The following is a 19,662-nucleotide window of genomic DNA, read 5'->3' as shown; positions in this document are numbered from 1 at the left end:
AATTGTTCCCCCTGTTACAGCCCCCTTGCTTGGATGCCATTGTACTTTGAATTTAACTCAATTCAAATTAATATTATCACTACTGGAAATTTTCCTCTGATAATCATGGAAATGTATTCCCTGTTATAATTATCCCTAGGAAGGTTGATCCAGCATTTTTGAAATGACATGAATCGTTAATCCAATCCGTAACAAACTCAACCGTCCGGTTCCAGCACTTGCTGCTCCATCTCTTGCACGAAGCAAAGAAAAGCAATGATGCAAAACGCAAATGACATGAATAATAGATGATTAGAATGCTGTTAGAACGTCATTGTGGCCCAAGGCTGTGTTTGTGTTGAAGGCCAATCAATAATGTTATAATGCTGTGATAGTACCTTGATAATGGCTTGTTGTGACAGCCTCTTGTCTCCTCCGCTTTCAGCCCCTGCATGAACTTGATCATGCATCGATCAGATAAACAGTCTATAGAAACTGGAAAGGTGTTTGAAACGGTTGCCAACGACCTCAGCAGCTCATCATGGAAGATTGGATATGTTTACATTTCCAGATAATCTTCCCCATATTTTGTGAGATTGAATACCAAATGAGCACATCTCCAGACCTCTGATCGCATGTTATAAAAAAATGATATTCTACACAGTACACACAGTTTTCCATGGATTTCAAACTGCCCAAAACTAGAAGACACAATTTGAAATGTATTTAAAAATCACCTTGAATAATGTGCATACATTTGTACTGAATTACAGGTAGTTGTAGAATATCAACAGCAATCTTAACCATTTTCCTGATATTGGGGAATTTGTTTTCGGGGACCAGTAAAGGGGGGGGGGGCTGTCAGGAGTTTTTGGTTTTTAAAGCCAAGAGCAGCATTAACATAAAATATTATTTATTGATATTGGCATGTTATTCTTTTGCGCTTAGACTATAGTGCTGCAATACAGTTTACAGCATGTACAGGGTTGGTTCTGTGAAATGTTTAACATAGTGTTTGATCCAGTGTTGACTCTAATACCCTTTTCATAAACCTATCCTCCAATTAGCCGCATTACACTAAGGCGGATAATTCAATAAAAATTGCGTTCATAAACTCCGAAAATAAGCCGCATTATTTTTACGAGCGCCCGTCCTGAAAAAGGCGGATAATCGCCATGACAACTGGACACGCCCCCTCCGATGCGGTTGTGTTGGAAAAGGGTGACCTTGTGACCGCACCATGGCAATTATCCGCATTATTTGGAAATGCGTTCATAAACTCAAAATCTTATCCCGATGCCGCTATTATGCGGATAATAGCAGCATCAGAGTAATGCGGATAACTCTTGTCCTCCTCCAATTTTACGACCAAATTATGCTGCTATTAGCCGCCTAATTCAATTTGATTGGGTTTATGAAAGGGGTATAACAGTGTGTTCACTCTAATAATGTCAATTGGTAAATATGTTTACTATACCCTTTTCATAAACCTATCCTCCAATTAGCCGCCTAAGAGTAATGCGGATAATTCAATAAAAATTGCGTTCACAAACTCCGAAAATAATCCGCTCTATTTTTACGAGCCCCCGTCCTGAAAAAGGCGGATAATCGTCATGACTGGACACGCCCCCTCCGATGCGGTGGTGTTGGAAAAGGGTGACCTTATGACCGCACCATGGCATTTATCCACATTTGGAAATGCGTTCATAAAGTCAAAATCTGGTCCCGATGCTGCTATTATGCGGATAATAGCAGCATCAAAATAATGCGGATAATTCTGGTCCTCCTCCGAATTTACCACCAAATTATGCTGCTATTAGCCGCATAATTGGGTTTATGAAAGGGGTATAAGATACAGTTAATGGCCACATTACTCATTTTCACCATATTATTGGTTTAATTTAAATGTACCAGAATTTTGAATAATATGGACTATTATGTCGGTCAAAGTTTCATATACTGTACAATTTGTACATGTACCAACACAACTTCACAAATACATAGTGAATAATTATAAAAAGGTGTACAAATAGAACTTTATAGAGTGGTGCTCAAAAGTTAGTGAACCCCACCAGAAAATGAACTTTTAATTGTTCAAGTTCTCCCATGTTATTTAATTGTGAAGTCAGGTGACAAAATATTACATTCAAGTTTGCTTCTTTCGGCTCACTGAACATTGTAGCTTGTTGTTGTCTACAAGACTCCACTCGGCATAAAGGAGTGTATATTTCGTGGTGGGTTTCACTATCTTTTAAAGCACAAATGTACATGTATATGACTGTATCATTCCATCATGTTTGATCACATACATGTAGCTCTCAAGATAATGGAACCCGGTCATTTAAAGCACTCTACAAAAAAATTTGATGTTAGATTGGCTTGACGCCATGAATGTTGTACATAATGTATTGACTTTGAGGCACCATCTCTACACACGGATAGAGAGAAGGGGTAAAAACACTGGGTCACTTGCGTGCTTTAAAATGTATGTATATACATACATGTAAAAAATATAAAACGTATAATTTACACATACATGTACATGTAGGCATCTTTAGGAATGTCTATGATTCTATTTCAACTCTCAAGATACAAGGCTCATTTGGTCTCAGAAAACAATTTCGATAGAAAATTCTGTTCCACTGGCAGATTTCACAAAATATACAAAAGGACATTATCAAGAACATTATAAAATTCAACTGAAAGCACTAATAAAAAGAAGATCTAGCAACATTTAACAAAACATTGTATGAAGCAAAAGTGATAATCGGTATGTTTTTCTTTATCTTATTTGGGATATGTTTCTATTCTGGCAAAGTTATCTTTTCTTACCTGGTATTATCAATATAATATTCAACTATAATTGTTCAATATGTCCAGTTTATTATTCATTTGCTACTGTGAAAAACATGACTATCCAATAGTGCACTTTTCCTTTATATTATAAGTTGCCTTTATTTCCTCTAGGTAGAAAGCTGAAATTCCAGACAAAATACCGCATGGCCATTAAAACCGAAGAAAGTGATCTTCCCAAAATTTGAGATATCAGGCTCTTGTTAACCCATGGTTGATAAGCTACAGGTTCCGAAATCCTAGTGCATCTGACTGGCTGAGCCTGAATTTGTCATTGAAAAGCACTGATGATTTTCTTGAACCCCCCCCCCCCCCCCCGAAATTTCTGAAATCTATCATCTGATTGGCTATAAAGGTACCGGTAAACTTTGTGAAGTGGAAAACACTGATGATTTGCTGCTTGAAATGCTCCCCCTCTGTTCATATCTATGGTAGATAGTGGGTGAGATTACATGTAGGATCGGATGAGCCACAAATTAATTGAAAATTCATGAGAGGGGGTGGTGGGCAAATTTGAGGTTTGGTTTGTAGAACCTTTATTTGCAATGTTTTGTTTTCTCATAAGAGGCGTGTGAAAAAATGCATGTAGGGATTATGAGATAGTAAAGAATGGTACAGATGGAAACAATATTTTAGACTATAAAAATTCGAATGTGTTTTTTATGTACTCTTTCTTTTTTGGTAGTCATGCAGTCTCTGTTTCTTTGCAAAGATATTGGCAGACAGCATTTCAATTCCAGTCACGCAGATCTTTTTTTCTTATCATACATGTACCTGTCCAATATTTGTTCTTTAGTTCCTTTATTTTGAGCCATCTACAGACAGAGCTTGTATCGAGTGCCAAACACTCTTTTTGTATAAAATTATGCTTGTTTTCTGTGGAAACTTCCATCTCCCTGTATCTCGTATCACCGTCTAGATGCATTTCCTTGTTTTTACAGAGCCGCTTTCCCAGGCAGCCCATTCTTTCAATTTAGATTCATTAGGATGCGACATCTACAATGCCCGATGTGCTTGATGGTGGCTAGATTGGGTTGCTATGGCCGCAAGGGAAACTACATGTAATGCAAGATTTTACAAAAGGAGGAAAAGGATGTTGCAGTGAGCCATGTGTCTTGAGAATCAATCCCGAGGCTCATCATTTCTAGCCATTAGGGATAAATCTTTGATGTTTGGATAGCTGGTCGAACTACTTTCTCTTCTACATGTACATGTACAACAATTATGCTAGATTTTAATACACAGACAACCTACATAATTTCATGTTTTCCTCCGGTAGCATATTTGTGTATTAAAAATGTACATGCCTGTATACAAGGTTTCCTGTCAAATTCCTGGCCAGTCTAATAGCAGAATCAGGGATACCATGTAGCAAACTGATTTTTTTTAATTTTTGAAGTTTCAACATGTTTTTGTCAATAGAGACTACTTTTTTCTGTTTACAAGAAAGAGATGGGTCCATTCTGATATTGATGATTTGATACTGAGTTTGATTCTTTGATATGAGCACCCGTGCAAGATATGAGATCTGTGGATAAAGAGAATACATACTTCTTTTGTCCATTGTTTCCTACAATGTAGTTGAACATCTTAAACACATTTACATCTACAGTCAGTCCTGTTTTCTTTTAGATTTCAATTCAACACTTCTTTGCCAAGAATAAATTATTCATTTTCATTGCGAACGACATAATAGCATTCGCCTGAAATTTGTTTGCAGGTTTCTACTACATGTAGGTGCATGGGAACAATAGGGATTCATCATGCACGCACATGTATATTGAAATATGGTACTTGTTTCGCTTTCTTCTTCTATTTATCAGAAATGAAATAAAATAAATTTAATCTTTTTAGTTCCGCCCGTATGAATTCTTCAATAGGGTATGACCTGACAAAGTGAAGGTCATCAATCATTGTTGCTACCATCTCCAGTAAAAAAATGCAGACTGCTGCAAGAGATATGACATTGAACCAAATTGGAATGTGTCGCTTTCAATACGACTTTGCCATCCATCGAGTCTACTCAGTCTGGGGGTTTAATTAAATGCCATCAGGTAAACACCCCTCCGTGGGTACTGTTACTGAGGTGGTTGGAGAATTAATGTGCTGTATAATGGGATGATGATGGCGCATTAATGTTGTCTAGGAGCTTAAATCGGAGAAGGGAATTTTTTTTCCCCACACAGTTCTATGATGCCAATGGTGTGGGGGGGAGGTCTGCAATAGTATCTCTTTGAAAATTGTGACAGTCAAAAATTATCCAGCATACACCCACTTTCCATCTTGTTTAAATTTCATGTACATTAAAATGTGTAAAGCAAATTGCTGCTCTCAAAAACAAAAATACTTCAAGGGCTCACTGATTCCTTAACATTGAATGAATCAGTGGATGTCTGCCAAAAAACAACCTTATAATAGGTACATGTATGTTTTCAGGATGCCCCCCCAGGGTGTTTGATGATGGCTAGGGTTTCAAACTCTGTAGAAGATTATGGTATAATATTGAATGATTACTATTCTATTCATGGAAGATGCAACATGGCCCGGGCGATGATAAATATTTTGGAAATGAAAATAGAAATGAAATAGTGGAAAATGGTTGTGTGAATCGTCTTGATGCAAATATTCTATTCAACTCTCTTTAATAATTTTTGTCTCACCTGCAAAGTAGAGTGAGAATATAGGCGCCGCTTTTCTGACGACGGCGGCGTCAACACCAAGTCTTAACCGAAGGATAAGTTTTTGAAATGACAGCATAACTAATAGAAAGTATATGGACCTAGGTCGAAACATGGCTATAAGGTTAATCAAGTGTTACTGAACATCCTGCCTGAGGTTCATGTCTCATGACCAAGATCAAAGGTCATTTAGGGTCAATGAACTTACCATGCTGGGGGAATCAACATCAAAATCTTAAAGGTATTGTTTAACTTTGCGAGCAGCCGATTTAAAAAATTCTCAAACCAAGATGAAACATGTGTACAAGTGCATGTATTAGAACTAATAAACCCTGAAAACAACCATTATTGAGAATGAAAAGCTAAAACTACAAGGCAAACCCCGATTTTGTAAATAGATGTCTATAAGATGCCTACATATAAATAGTACACATAACTGTATGGGATAAAATTAAGATGGTGTTTCCGGTCACTTTATATTTCAATTTTTGAAGCACTAAATAATGATTTTCGAACGCAATTTTTTCAGGGCTTCATTTTTGTAACATATCACAGACACAGATGACAAGTGTGACCTTCTAGCTCAGATATTTTAAAAGTCAAACCAATGTTAACCAAGTTTAAGCTAAGGTTAATTTTTTGAAATGTCATAACTTATAATGTAATGTTATATAATAAAATATATGGACCTAGGCCTAGTTCATGAAACTTGGACATAAGGTTAATCAAGTATTACTGAACATCCTGCATGAGGTTCACGTCACATAACCAAGGTCAAAGGTCATTTAGGGTCAATGAACTTTGGCCGAATTTGGGGTATCTGTTGAATTACCATAATAACTTTGAAAGTTTATGGATCTGATTCATGAAACACTTATACATAATAGTAATCAAGTATCACTGAACATCATGGGCAAGTTTCAGGTCACATGATTAAGGTTAAAAGTCATTTAGGGTCAATGAACTTTGGCGAAAATGTTAAGAGTGAACTACAGCATTTTGGGGGCTATGAAAATATATTACTTCTTAATGATCAGTATTATACATTCTGACCAAATAGGACATACAGGTGTAACTTGTATTATGTGCATGTGTATGACCTACGGAAGTGATGTCCTGTCTTTTCTTATACTTTAATATTTCTTTTGCCAAGCTCTTCAGGTACATGCACATGTATACTGCATAAAGAGTGTATCAAGGACTAATAATAATAATAGTAATAACGCATTTCTGGTATAGCACATATCACATGTCATAACATCCCTATGCACTTCCAAAGAACTTGGATTTTATTACCCTGGCTTTAGCCCTGCAGCCTTTTACAGCGCGGTGGCATTTCATGGAATAAATTCCTGCCAGGTACATTGTACGTGTACCCATTCACTTCACCTGGGTTGAGTGCAGTTCATGTGGATGAATTACTTGCTGAAGGAAATTATGCCATGGATTGATTTGTTCTAAAGATTATTCGATCATGGTGCTTTTTGAATATCCCAATAATCATTTCATCTCACTCCATTTGACAGGATCCAACAGATTCAGCTCTTAGGCCGAGATCTCCGAGGACCAGAACATGATAAGCTGTGGAACCAACTCGAGGCTGAAATCCATCTTCACAGACACAAGACGGTGATACGAGCCTGTAGAGGGCGCCGTGCAACCAGGAGGCACGTGCCACAACCTGAGGGTCATGTGAGTAGTGGTTATCTGATATTAGTGTTCGTCTCATTTTTTTTAAGGGGGGTGGGGGCGAGTAATGTTATAAAAAAAATACATGTACATGTAGTCTCTCAGCATTTCGAACCATATTACATTCACAAGTTTATGGAATCCATATCCCTATCCTCATTGGTATTTATTTTTTATTTTTTAGTCATTAATGAAGGAATTTTAATAAAGACAACGTAATATGGTTGACTAGTTTATTGCATTGATAATTTCACATTCATCCCCCAAAACAGTTTTTTACAAATGCATGTACTGTATGCTGTCTTGTATGTGGAAATAAGCAATGATATCTGTGGCCTGTATCACTAAGCGCTAAGATGCGTCTTAAGCATCCATAAGTCCGGTTATAGGACTTAGTGTAAGATGCATCTTAGCGGGAGTTTCACAAAGACCACTAAGACGCGTACCGTACTTAGTACCCATTTAACTAAGTTGCATACAAAGCGTAGCCTACGTCTTGTCGAGACGAGACGTAGGAACTGTTCTTAGTGTAATGTCATGTTTCCTAGTGGCCAGAAACTGGGAGCGCTTCGATTTCGACCCTTTGCAAGTCCTTGCTTCTTTTTCTAGGCATTTCCTAATTTTTTTTGAGGCGAATGCATATTGTTATTAATTTATTTTTATGAATTGCCCAACATCATGTCATTGCCTGTCTGTACACTACCAAATATGTTTATAGTAGAGAGAGGGGGTAATGAACACTATTTTTTGTACTCAACCCCCCCCCCCTCCTCCCTTGAGAAAAAACAAAAAGGTAAAATTTTGGTTAATCTTTTGTTTTCGTCGAGGTATCAAATACAACTTCCACTGCATACATTTTACTTTCAATATTTTACTTCTATTTTGTCTTATGAAAAAGGTTAATACCATACCTTCCCCATTATCCTCCTACAGTATGGTACCGTAGTCAAAATTATGTTTAAGTGACATAATAATTCCTCCTCTCACTTTTTAGTGGCAGACGATGCAGACGAAAACTTGTGGGAAATTACTACTTTTTATCTTCACACAAGGTCGAAGGACACAAAATTATGCTTCGTAGACTCAAAATCCAGACGTTTTATTGTTGAAGACGCGTCGCACACAGGACTTAGTAAAGAACAGTTTAGTGGAACTGACGCACCAACAGGACGTCAGTAAGACCGGTCTTAGTGTATGACGCATCGCAGCGACACTAAGTCCCGTTACACTAAGTACTGTTTAGTGAAACAGGCCCCTGTTGTCACTTGCACTTGTTACATCTATTTGACATGCTTATAAATCACTTTGTTTTCATACAGGAAGCTGCTATCAACAATCGAGGTGTTGGTGATATAAGAACTGTCACATTGGTTAAAGAACCTGAGGAAGGCCTAGGGATGTCTATTACGGTATGTACAGTTATTACTAAGAACATCTACCTTATGACCCGACTGGTCTACGACTGGCTCGCGACTGAGTGAGGGAAGATGTGATGGCACAGCTCTTGTCAGCTTGAGGGTCGCAGACCCTCATAGACAAATCGCAAATTGTCATAGAAAAATCGCAAGGAAAATCGTAAGGATCTGACATGTTTAGTCTTGACAACTAGATCGCAGCTCAATCCATCTTCCAGCCAATCATACAACAGAATACCGCTGCGTACATGATATGCAATGCACGTTGCATATGCAGTAGTAAGCGTCATTTTCTCAGTTGCTTTGTCAAAAAGCAAAAGGCACATTCGTGAGTCTCAGACAGCATAGTAGTCGGACCGTAAGGTTTGCGGTGTCGAGGCTTATGACTACCTTGCGATTCATCACCCCTCACTCAGTCGCAGACCAGTCAGGTCATAACGTGTGTAGTGGCCTTAACATAATTTTTTTCATCATATTGAAATATTCAATGTACAAAGCTGTGTGTTTGTCTTTGTGACTACATTCATGGACAGGAATAACTAGAATAAGTAAGCGTAGTCATATGTTGCAAATGTTGCAGGTCAAATTACCCCTTAAGTTTTTCCCAATGCCCATTTTCTATTTTCATGAGACCTGGCACCCACATTTTTCCTTTAGTGAATACGTGTAAGACATACTTTTCAAATGTTTCAGAAACTACATAGCCATGGGAATGGTACGTTATGGAACTGCTGATGGCCATTGCTCATTTGATTTGGCACCCACATTGGTCCAACAGGAAAGACTGATTCAAAATGCAGTAATTTGATGTTTACAAAACAGCCTTGCCATGGTAATGGCATATTATTAGAACCATCGTCATATCATGGCTGGGGTGTAATCGCCTTCAGTGATACTAATAGTTTGAAACTTGAATTGTATGATGCAAGGTATCCCTCTAAGCATCATAAGTTGGAGAGATGAGTCCCAAGATGTCTAGACACTTTGAAAGCTGTTGCTGATCTTTTGCTCATACCCGGGCATCATACCTGAAAGAGGCTTCATGATGCAATAAAAAAATCATGTACTTATATTTCCCCTTCCATCTTCTTTCCCTACAGGGTGGTAAGGAACACGGTGTTCCCATCCTCATCTCTGAGATACATCCCAACCTCCCTGCCGACAGGTGCCAAGAGCTGTACGTAGGTGATGCCATCCTATCTGTCAACGGGATCAATCTCCTGGACATGAAGCATGCTGATGCTGTAGACATACTCTCACAACAGGTATATCCAAGACCGGGGCCCTGTTTCATAAAGATTTGTTACAGTATAACAAATTTAGCATCAGCCAATCAGATTGGAGGATTTCAGTAGCTTTTAACTTTTTATTGCAAATGTGTGTTTACAAGTTTTGTGGAACGGGCCCCTGGTCCCTGTCTCACACTTAATTTTTTAGTTGAATGATGGGAATCTTGTAGATTAATCAAATTTAAGTTTGATTTAATTCATTGCAACTATTTGGCAGATTGGGTTCTGAGGAGCTCTTTATGGAGCATGCTGTTAATGATTTTTACAGACACCTTTGATCTTTACTTGATATGATGCCCAATAAGTGCAAGGTTTTCTGTTGCTTGATCACAATATGCAAATTTTTCTGTTGCTTGATCACAATATGCAAATTTTCCCTATATATTATAACCATTATAAAACCCCTGCCATTATTTTCATTTGAAGTCTAGCACCACAAAACTACCGTAACATCATAAGAAACTAATAACACAACTTTAGTTAAGCACTGAGAGACAACATTTTCTGCTTGTTCATTACCATTTAATGGCCCTCACCCACTTTGCCTGGAGGAGAATGTTCAAGGATTAATGCACTATATCAATTATCAAGTGACTATTGGATTTGTTTTGATTTAGAGCTTACCAATGTATTCAAGCAAACTGATTTGTTTTCATTGTTCAAAGGTGATTCAGAGAAGATTCAACTTAATAGGCTTTACATAAAATGCGGTAAATTGTAAATTTCCTTCAAGTTTTCATAGTAATTTAACCCTAAAAAGGCGGTTATTTGGAGACATCTCACAAGGGGGGGGGGGCTGATTCATCCCCCCCTGAGATCTCGGCCTATATGAATAATTATTCTATAGCAATTTGCAAAGTGAGCTCTGCTGCTATATTGAATCGCAGGTGAGACTGCCAGAGGCGCTCCACTTGTTCATTCTTTCTACTCCATAATCTTTTTTGTTTTAATCATAGGATGGCGAGATCAAGCTCAAGGTCCAGTTTGTGGCTCCAGATTCAGACAGCGACGATGACGAAGATGATGATGACGATGACGAGGAGTATGAAGATGATGAGGAAGCTTTCATGGAGAATGGGTACAGGTATGATCTGTGATATACATACTGTGGCGTGAAATAATAACCCATTGGCTACGGGAACCGAGTGGCACCTCTATAAAGCTGTATCTAACAGGTTAATTACGTTGTGAGGGGAAAGTGAAGACAATTTGAGAGTTTCATATTATACCCCTTTCATACTGTGCCGAAGAGATGTCAGTGCGAAAGGGTGCATTTTTTCTTCACTGGGGAAGTATGGAATGCGTGCCAGAGAAGTTTACTGGCAAAGTTCACTTGGGAAAAATGAAGAGGCCAGTTTGAAAGGGGTGTTAGATGCACACAAGTATCCTTCTTGTTTTTAATGTCACTCCTTCACGTTAATCCTGAGAGATTGATCAACAAAGATGGACTCAATACCAACATTACTCGCTGTGTTTTTCTTTTTAAAGTGATTACTTTGGATCTCACTTGTAGTTGTACCGATTAAAAAGTGGCTGTAGACTCTGGGAAAAAGCAATTAGGCAATACAGCTTCCAAATTTTTGGCCGTTGATGTCACATGTTATGAAGTGTCAAGATATGATGTAAAAAGTGGATAGGCCTAGAAGGGTTGCAATAGGGTTTTATATATATATAAGGTTTAGGGTTGGGTTTGGGATAGGGTATAATGTTAACTCCAGGGTTGAAGGTACATGTAGTCATACGATAATAGTGTGTGGAATGTATAGTGAAGCAATAGTCGCTGGAGCAAGTGTCAGGGAACCAGAAATACACGGACTAGTATTTGGTCTGTCTAGTACTGAAACTGCATGTACATGTACATGTAATGAATCAATCCTGGAAAATGTAGTGTTTTTTGTTCTGGAATTGTACAACTATAAACTCCTGTGTCTCCAGGTTTCATGAGGCAACCATTCTTAATCTGCATTATTGATTTTCTACAAGGGATTTATACTCATCTCCCATTTCCTCAGCAGATACAGATCAGCTTCCGAGGAGACGATACCGAATGGACAAGATGAGAAGCTCCCTCAACAGCAAGGTGCAGTCAACAAGACACCGCAGAGGACACCTCACGCTGGGCCCAGGCAGGATGCTAGCACCAATACCTCCACCTCATCCACAGTAGCCACAAATGCACCAACATCTGATCAACACCAGGAGATTGTCCAACAGGATCAAGGTTCATCTCCAGGGAAGCCACCTCAAGTATCGAGTCCTCCCTCAGGAACTCCTGAAGAGAACGCTAAGGACGTTCCTTTAACGCCACTAAAGCAGCCGGAGGTTTCATCACCTTCAACTCCTACAACAGCCACCACGCAGGATGGAGAAAAGGAGATGTCGAGTGTGCCAGAAGCAGAACGGGTAAAGTCTTCGGAGGCATCTCCAGCGATGTCTGCACAGTCTGCAACAAGTGCAGCATCGGAAGGTCCAAATACACCAACCAGTCCTTCAAATGATGGCTCTGGCAAATCCACTGGGACCACCAATTCGCCCATGATGAACGTTGGCACCATGGCTGCGCATGCCATCCAGACATTTGGTGGGTATAGCGAAGAGGATGGCAGTGAACATGTCTTCTCTGGCTAGATTCTGCTGGCAATTGTTGGGTGGACATGGAAGACTGAGACATATCTTGTGTGTATTCCTTGAACTGTTATCAACCAGGATGTCATTCCAGTCATCTACAGTGCAAGGGGCTTATGGTCAAACTCATTGTAGAATTTAGTATGGAGATCATTGCAAAGCTTTATAATATATTTGAAATCATTCTAATAATGCTAGTTTTATGTGTTGAAAAATTGTTGACTGAGCCACAATTGATTGTGGATTTCCTAGTAAGTATTGGCAAGTGTTTTTTCAGGTCTGTGTATTAATAGGGGAAAAATAAGAAATCTGATTATGAAAGTAATTTAACTTTTTATCAATGTAGTCAGGTAGGGGACGGATTATTAGATTCTATCAAAAGGTCAAAGTACCATAGACATTTTAAGAAAACAGACTATTCTTTATCAAATTGTAATATCTCATTTAATGATGAAATATTATGTTTCTTATTTATTCATTTATTATAGTTACCTGCAACTCGATGTCTAGAGATTTTTTTTTTTTGCCAAACAGATCATTTTATTTATTACTTTGTTTGAAAAGGGATGATTTTAAATCACACAGCTCAGAGAGCTACATCAATTGCATTCAAAGTTTTTAAGAATTATTTTTAAAGTTTTACCTCATTTTATGATTATACTGTATGGAGCTAACTCAAAATACCACTTTAGATTTTCTTTCAACTCTTTTACACTTGTATCATTTTGTGCCTTGATTTGAAATATAATTTCTACGCAACAAAGGCCGCAATTTATATTAAATCATAATGGAAATAGGAATGCAAAAAATGGTCCAGTAAGTGTATTGGTATAAGAATATGTTTATGTGCTGCTTTAATAAATGTAGAAATAAGAATGGGCAATATGATGTTTTGGTATTGGTTTCAAAGTGATATTTTGGAGTTGATGTAAGAAAAAAAAACCTTCATTGTTAAACAATTCCTAGTAGACGGACTCTACCCTGCAAATTAAAAAGAAATATGTGTATGTACAGCAAATATACATGTTTTATTTGTTAGGAATAAGTGAAGCTCAAAAGTATGTAATTCTGGAATTGCTTCAGTTTCTTTCGCATACAGCACCTTTGAATTTTTTTTATATATATAGAAAATGGCACTGTACAAATTCTGTTTATCATCTTCATCACCATCATCATCATCAGCATCACCATCATCGTCATATCAATTTTAATACCGTCCATATATCCACATTTTTAGCATTGCTGTTCTGTCATGCCCATTAAAGCCTTGATAATTTTTTTTTCTTTTGGAATATCTTTGATTTGTGTATTCATATGCTTTTTGTGTAAGAAATCCTTTTCAAGAGGCTTCTTAGAAATGTACAGCATATTTGATCAAAACACTGCAGTGTTTCATTATTTTTGTAGTAAAAAAAGTGAATGCATTACAATTGTAAAGTACATTTCTACATGTATTGTAGTTGTATCAATCTTTCATTATGATAATCTTTGGTTATTTCATGTCAAAAATGATCGGTAATGGTGAGATTTCATGTTTAAAGTGGTGGCTAATGAATTTCATGTATACTTCTGTATGCTAGTTAATTACTAGCATTTTATATATTTTATCTTTTTTGTGTGATAGTCTTTTTGCTCCAACCTTAAACAAGACATTAAAGGGTGTTAGTAACTTTCTGTAAAGCTTACATATCTTCAAACTGGGTGATCCCATGCTAGAAAAATCAGCCATTTTCACCACATTTTCAACCTCCTGTTCAAACAAAAAAAGGAACTTCAATTTGTTTTGTGGTAATATTCAAGTACTAATGGGTAGTCATGTAAAAAAAAAAAAAAATGTTTTCCATTGATGAATTAGGGGTGAAAATGTTGAGTGTCGTATACACAACATTTTCACCTTTAATTCACCCGTACTCAAACATTTTTTGTTGGTTATCAGTTTTTCACATCACTACCTGCATTAACTTAACCCTAAATCTCCTGGGGTATTTTGATTCTTGTCTACAAGGCTGTATGGTAAAATTTTCCAAAATAATGAGATTTTATTTTATATGAATTAATTATGCTAATTTATGCATAAATCATACTTTTTGATCTAATTCACTAAATAAAGCTCCTAGAATGCTAATTTTGGGTAAAAATTTTCTTTGTAGCATTCTTAACAATCGTAATTCAAAAAAACTTTGGTTTGGAAATAAATTTCTTATGTATTTTATTGTTTTATGAATTTCTTATGTATTTCTTTGTTTTTTTACTTTTTGTTTTTTATTGTTTTTTCACTGGAAATTGTTCGACATAATTCTGATCATAAACAAGGCAAAATTAATTAAGTTTAATCAGTAAAAGTAGAAATAATGATACATTTATGAATTTTGGCTAAATACGCAATTTGCATTGGATTTGTACATGAAATCACGTTTATGAGCAATTTTGGGTCTGACATGCACTTGCATAATGTTGCGTAATGTCGTAACCGCGTACCCGGGCGTCACAACTTTGGTCTCAAAATTTGCGCGAGACTTGAATGTAAAAAGTCAGTGAGCTGCGAGGTGAAAAAATTTCGCGCAGCAGATATATCGCGAAAATTGTTGAGGGGGGGGCCATTATGCCCCCCCCCCCCGGAGAATTAGGGTTAATCATTGACAAAAAAAGAAAGGTTTGTTGCTCAGGCATTCAGCTTAGAGACCATAAATTGTCAGCGTCCTGTATGAACATGCATGGAATCACCCAAATTCTTATGCTTTGGGCATATTATCTTCAGATAGAACAACAAACCAGAACTATAAAGGCAACAAAATAGCTACAGGAAACAAAGATATGCAGTCAGTCCATGTTGTCCGATATTTGGTGATATCATGCATTTCCTGTTATACTCAATTTATTTCCATCAATGTGCTTGAAATAATACTGCTTGCATCAAGATCAACTTTTTTATTGGATGAACCATTTATGCTTTCACCAAAGTTTAAAAGATTTTTGCACCTGCATAAGCAAATAAAATGGTATGCATCATATGGCCAGTTATCAAAGGTTAAAGTTGAAAAAAACCTGTAAGTCCTTGGATGGCTCTTTTGATTGCCTGAATAGCAGTTGCATTTGTTATTCCCGATTTGCCCTTAAATGCAAATTTTCTGCAGCTGAAAGTTCTCCATTTCATTTATAAACATACGCTGTAGCACAAACAGTAATCAAGATAATGTAATTTTCTCAAACGAAAGGAATTGGAGCAAAAATACTTGAAAAGACAGTTCATAGACTCATTTTCCTACATAAATTAGTAAGTGGAGGGACACTCCAACTTCGACATTTCATTTTGTTCAAAACATATTCACAAGAGGTTTAACCCTAAATAGACTGGGCTATTTCGATGCCTAAGAAGACTGGGGGGGAGGGCTGATTCAGCCCCCCCCCTTATGATCTCGGCCGTCGATTGCGCGATCGCGACGAAAAATGGCACACGCGTTACCCATGGCATTATCTACAAAACTATAACATCAAATTCTGCAAAAATCTCATGTTTGATTAATTATGCTAATTTATGCGTAAAATCATGTTTGCTGTAATTAATAAAATAATGCCCCTGAAATGCTATCACATACTCTAGATAGGCATCTGATCGAATTCATTAAAAAAAAATTTCAACATCACATTTATTTTCTGATGTATTCTATTGTTTTCTAAATTTCTTATGTATTTCTTTGTTTTTCGACTTTTTGTTTAATTATTGTTTTTTCAATGGAAATTGTCGGGGACTTTATTTTGACCATAAAAAAGATAAAATTAATTGATTTTAAGCAGTAAAAGGAAAAATAATGATACATTTATGAATTTTGGTTAAAAACACTATTTGCATTGGATTTGTACACAAATTCACGTTTTTGAGTAATTTTGGGTGTGCATGCACTTACAAAATGTTGCATAATTTCCGAACCGCGTACCCGGGGGTCACAATTTTGGTCTCAAAAGTTGCGCGAGACTTGAAAGTAAAAAGTCAGTGAGCGACGCGGTCAAAAAATTTTGCGCGGCTGATTTATCGCGAAAAATGTCGAGGGGGGGCTGAATCAGCCCCCCCCCCAGTCTTTTTAGGGTTAAGCATTCTGATTTTATAGTGGAAGCTGACGTCTTTGGTAATGCTTTTATATAGATGTATTATGTGTAATAGACATGTACTTATGGGCTTTCCTATAAAAGAATTTGTATTTCTAAAAATATAAAGCAAAGCTTTGCTTCATTATGATTCTTTCAAAAAGTATAGAAAAATTGATTCATGTTTAAAAGATTTTCATGATGTCATGAAATCCTTCCGAATGTCATTCTTCCAGTTTCAGTGACAATGAATATAATTTTGAATTATTTTTTTCTAGAATTGGAATATACTATATTGGATAGACTAGGTAGTGTGACATTTTCCATTGTTTGTAAATACATTGTTGCATTGGGCTGTTGTGTTAATTGTATAATGTGCAGTGTAACATCCACCAAATTATTTTTGTGTGAAGGAGAATCCTATAGAAATTTTACAATCTACAAAATAAACCCGGACTAAGTAGTGAATTGAATCCGCTCACTGAAGTGGAATGATTAGGTGAATATCATTCTTACTCATTAAAAATAATTGGAATATAGATAGGTTTTCTTTTTATAACATAAATATATGAAGAGTATTCAAAATTGTAAAATATTTAAAGTTTATAAGGAGTGCCAAATTTTAAGGGGAAAAAAATCACTGCTATTAATGTAGCCTGAATCATTACTGTACATTATACAGTAATCCTGTTAATGTTGATCCTTTTGTAATCACAAGATTTTTAACTATACGAAACTGACGGGTTGAAGAAAACTGATGTACGGCGTGGGAAATAATTTTTGACCATTCCGTATGGGAACGTAGTAGAAAAGTGATTTAATAATTTCTGAAACTGTACATGTATAGCCCTACCCAGAATCCTGTGCACGTACATGAATGATATATCATGGTATATGGAGGTTGTGAAATGTGCGTGTTTGCCCACAGTGCAATACATTGGTAAAATACATATATTCCATAAATAGCTTGTTTATATTAGAATGCATTTTGTATGAATATTCAATGTAGTTGTCGGTATTTATGGTGGGTGTATGCATTAAACCTGTGTTTCTAACCGTTAGAAACATGAACAACAACGTAAATTATACTATGAATGTATTGTTTTACCTTGCATGTTTAAAGAAAAAAAAATTGTCAGAAATTACCTGATTTATATATTTCACAATATGGTAAGTTTGCTGGAAAATAGTGTGATGTCATTGAAGTCTGCCGACAAGACTGTCTGAAAAAGTTATGAGTTCCAAAAGCATAAACCATCAAGGTGATATATATACGGGTACCTTCCTGCCATTCAGTTTTTTATTTTACACTAAACCAGTGGCTTTGTGACATCACACCACTTGTTGAAGAGGTAAATTGCCAACTCGTCCACCTTCATTTAGTCTAATGCCATTCCATCCATCAACACTTTGTCTAACAAACATTTGGTCCAATTATCACTTTGTATAAGTGCCAGTTCATCTATGACCATCTCGTCTCATAAGTCTAATACCTATTTCATTTTGCTCAATTAACACTTCGTCCAATTAGACCATAAATGGCTATTAGACCAACTGAGTATTAGATGAAATAGTGAATGGACAAAATGATAATTAGACCATGTACATACTGGATGAACTGAGTAGTCAAAGTAATAGTAGACAAGTTGGTAATTGGATGAATCAGCATTGAAAATACACCGCTGGAGAATGGGTCTGTATAAACATGGTCTAGAATCTATGCATTATTAAATTAAGATAGAAACTCAACATGTACAAGAGAAAAACTTCATAGTGAGCGATGAATGAATATATTCAAGATTCCTTAAATTTCTTTTATTAGTCCATGCAAAAATATATTTTTACCATTATTAAATGAGAACCATATAAATATATGTATTAACAAGATTTTCAAAGGTTAGGTAAAGTCCAAATTCATTTTTTTTTAATGGAAGAAAATAACAAGCAGATCACATTTAAAGTGAATTATTAAACACTGACAATACACCCCCCCCCCTGAAAAAAGGGGGCATTATGCATGACCAAGATCTACCCCTAAATACCCATACAAACCACCCTCCCCTATACTAACCTCAACCATTGGATAGATTATGCTTTAAATGATAATGGTTTTAAATTAATAAACTACGCCCAACTTAATATTAATGAAAAATAAATAATCTGTGGCATCAGACTTGCAAACATATCACTTGAAAAATCCTGTGCAAATGCTAAAAATATTGAAAGACTGAATTACATGTAATAATAAGCACACAACTCCTATGACTTCAAAGTACAAAATTGCAAACAGATATTGCACAAGTTATACTTCAGTTGTTTGTTTTCGTATTTAGGTAAAAAAATAAACAGAAAGTACACCCTCAAATAATATGTGATATGGATAAAAAAGAAAAATCAAACAAACTGCAAACTGTGACTTCATCAAATGTCTCATTTGCATACATGTAGTTGTACATACAACTGTTACATGAAAATCTTTCAATTAATTGGAAGTCACTGAATGTGTTCGCTGTATCTTTAAAAAAATTTGACATTGAAATCGTACCAACTTCTGTGTTCTTCCAAAATCATGCTTTTTTCTGTTTTCAATATCACAGAGAGTGGGGACTTATCATTACCCCAAACACATTCATAAATTATAAACTTGTTTCCACATGGTCGCATTTCATAAGTTGGGTATGCAAAAAGGGTGGCGTATGAACAATTTTCCACACGGTGCCATGGATAAATTGTTGCTACATCGCAGCATCTTGACCAAATTTATTGAGTAATATCTCATTTTGAAGCTAGAACTATAGGCTAAATATATTACTATGAATTAGATCAATACAATATCAGGAACAAAAACTATAGCACATTAAGTTTGAAGTAACAGGGGTGGCGGAGCCGGTGGATGCGGTAAATGATAAAATATTTAATTAAACCTAATTAACAACTTACTATAATATGTAATATGACTGTTATCCTCACATTTCTGGGTGTTTTAAAGCAGGGAACAACTAAATGTCATAAAAATTTGACAATTTTGAAAATATGCAGCAATGGAATACA

The 19,662-nt window shown here is 36.3% G+C and overlaps 1 protein-coding gene and 1 long non-coding RNA gene across 2 annotated transcripts; both read left to right on the top strand.

Moving 5' to 3' along the window:
• Positions 1–7,010: 7,010 nt before the first annotated feature.
• Positions 7,011–13,194, top strand: LOC121412941 (Golgi-associated PDZ and coiled-coil motif-containing protein-like; the record flags this gene model as incomplete). Its single annotated transcript, XM_041605704.1, has 5 exons — positions 7,011–7,202; positions 8,519–8,608; positions 9,715–9,879; positions 10,860–10,987; positions 11,916–13,194. Coding segments are annotated over 5 exons (1,191 nt in total), but the record flags the coding sequence as incomplete, so codon positions are not given.
• Positions 13,195–15,118: 1,924 nt separating this feature from the next.
• On the top strand, positions 15,119–17,683 carry LOC121413825. Its single transcript, XR_005969779.1, has 2 exons — positions 15,119–15,862; positions 16,612–17,683. It is a non-coding gene; the product is annotated as an uncharacterized LOC121413825 (long non-coding RNA).
• Positions 17,684–19,662: the final 1,979 nt, after the last annotated feature.

This window comes from Lytechinus variegatus, chromosome 4, assembly GCF_018143015.1.
Source record: "Lytechinus variegatus isolate NC3 chromosome 4, Lvar_3.0, whole genome shotgun sequence".
In the NCBI taxonomy this organism is placed as follows: domain Eukaryota; kingdom Metazoa; phylum Echinodermata; class Echinoidea; order Temnopleuroida; family Toxopneustidae; genus Lytechinus; species Lytechinus variegatus.
This window is presented reverse-complemented; position numbering and strand designations above follow the sequence as displayed.